We start from the raw sequence: 1,423 nt of genomic DNA, 5'->3' as shown, positions 1-1,423 counted from the left end.
TTTTACATTTCAATATTAGTTTCCAAGTTATCTTTTGGAAAGCTTTCTGAAACTTGTTTTGCTGTGTGGGTGTTGCATGGGAAATCGTAAACAAACGATACAAAGACGATAAGATCATTATCCAACATCACACGCAGGCATTAATTGACTTTCCAATTATTTTGAAGGAGTCACACTCTTCGCTCAGGCAATTGGTTGACACCATGCAACAACATCTTCGTACACTAAAGCGCCTCGGACAACCCACCGACAGCTGGGGCACAATACTTATACATTTGTTCATACCAAAACTTGATAGCATTACCAGGAGGGAGTGGGAGTCCGAAAGAGCAGACAAGTCAGAGCTTCCCAGCATGGAGGACTTCACTAAATTTTTAGAGACAAGATGCTCTTTCCTGGATGCCTTGTCTCGCACTGGTACACTTAGTATCTCCAAAGCGGCACAGGGTCAATCGAAGCAGCAGTCAACTAAGTCAGCTAATCAAATACAAGCTCATATCAGCACTGAAAATTCAGCATGTCCCATTTGTCAAAACACTCATAAAATTTATGAGTGTCTCATATTTCGCAACATGTCCATTCAAGCTCGCATCGAGAAAGTTAAAAGCTGCAAATTATGTTACAACTGCCTGAAACAATTCCACGGCAAGGGATGTACGTATGGATCATGCAAAAAATGTCAAAAAAGGCATAACACACTGCTTCACATTGATGGAACTGCTGCTTCGAATGCCCCCTCAAGCGGCAAAGATAATACCAAACAAGACGCGCTTGCTTCCTCAGCGGAGGAACCGAAAAATACAAACGCATCTAATAACAATGTTTCAAATGTCAGTAATAGTTTATCCTCTTGTCACACGAATGGTTCCTTATCACACATTTTACTGTCAACGGCCATAATTTATGTTTGCGATCAAGCCGGAAATTTGCACGAGTGCAGGGCTTTGTTAGATTCCGGATCGCAGGCAAATTTCCTATCGCAAGAGCTATGCGAGCGCTTGAAGCTGCCTCGACGTAGCGCAGACACCATCATAAGTGGCATCAGCATGACTTCATCCACGGCGGAAAGGCAAACAACTACTACCATTCATTCAAGATTCAACAAATTTCAAGCAAAATTATCGTTCCTGATTGTCAACAAGATTACCAACAATCTACCAGCAACAAACGTGGACGTGGATTCACTGCAAATCCCATCGAACATTAAGTTGGCAGACCCCACTTTCCATATGCCCGGCAGGATAGACCTGTTGCTGGGCGCCGAAATATTTTGGAGATTCCCACACAGCAAAACAAGTTTCAGAAAGCTTTCCGAAAGATAACTTGGAAACTAATATTGAAATGTAAAATTGAAATCATTCAGAAATATCTTTGAAACGTTTCATCAAAATCACATGTCATTGAAAGCTTTCCAAAAGATACC

At 41.6% G+C, this 1,423-nt stretch overlaps 1 protein-coding gene across 1 annotated transcript; it reads left to right on the top strand.

Moving 5' to 3' along the window:
- Nucleotides 1-203: 203 nt before the first annotated feature.
- On the top strand, nt 204-1,296 carry LOC105556338 (the record flags this gene model as incomplete). Its single annotated transcript, XM_012003423.1, has 1 exon — nt 204-1,296. A coding segment is annotated over exon 1 (1,093 nt), but the record flags the coding sequence as incomplete, so codon positions are not given.
- Between the last annotated feature and the right edge of the window lie 127 nt (nt 1,297-1,423).

The sequence above is a fragment of the Vollenhovia emeryi genome, unplaced genomic scaffold (genome assembly GCF_000949405.1).
Source record: "Vollenhovia emeryi isolate VEMERY1.0 unplaced genomic scaffold, V.emery_V1.0 DF948864.1, whole genome shotgun sequence".
Classification (NCBI taxonomy): domain Eukaryota; kingdom Metazoa; phylum Arthropoda; class Insecta; order Hymenoptera; family Formicidae; genus Vollenhovia; species Vollenhovia emeryi.
The sequence above is the reverse complement of the archived record's forward strand: the minus strand, read 5'-3'. Positions and strand labels throughout refer to the sequence as shown.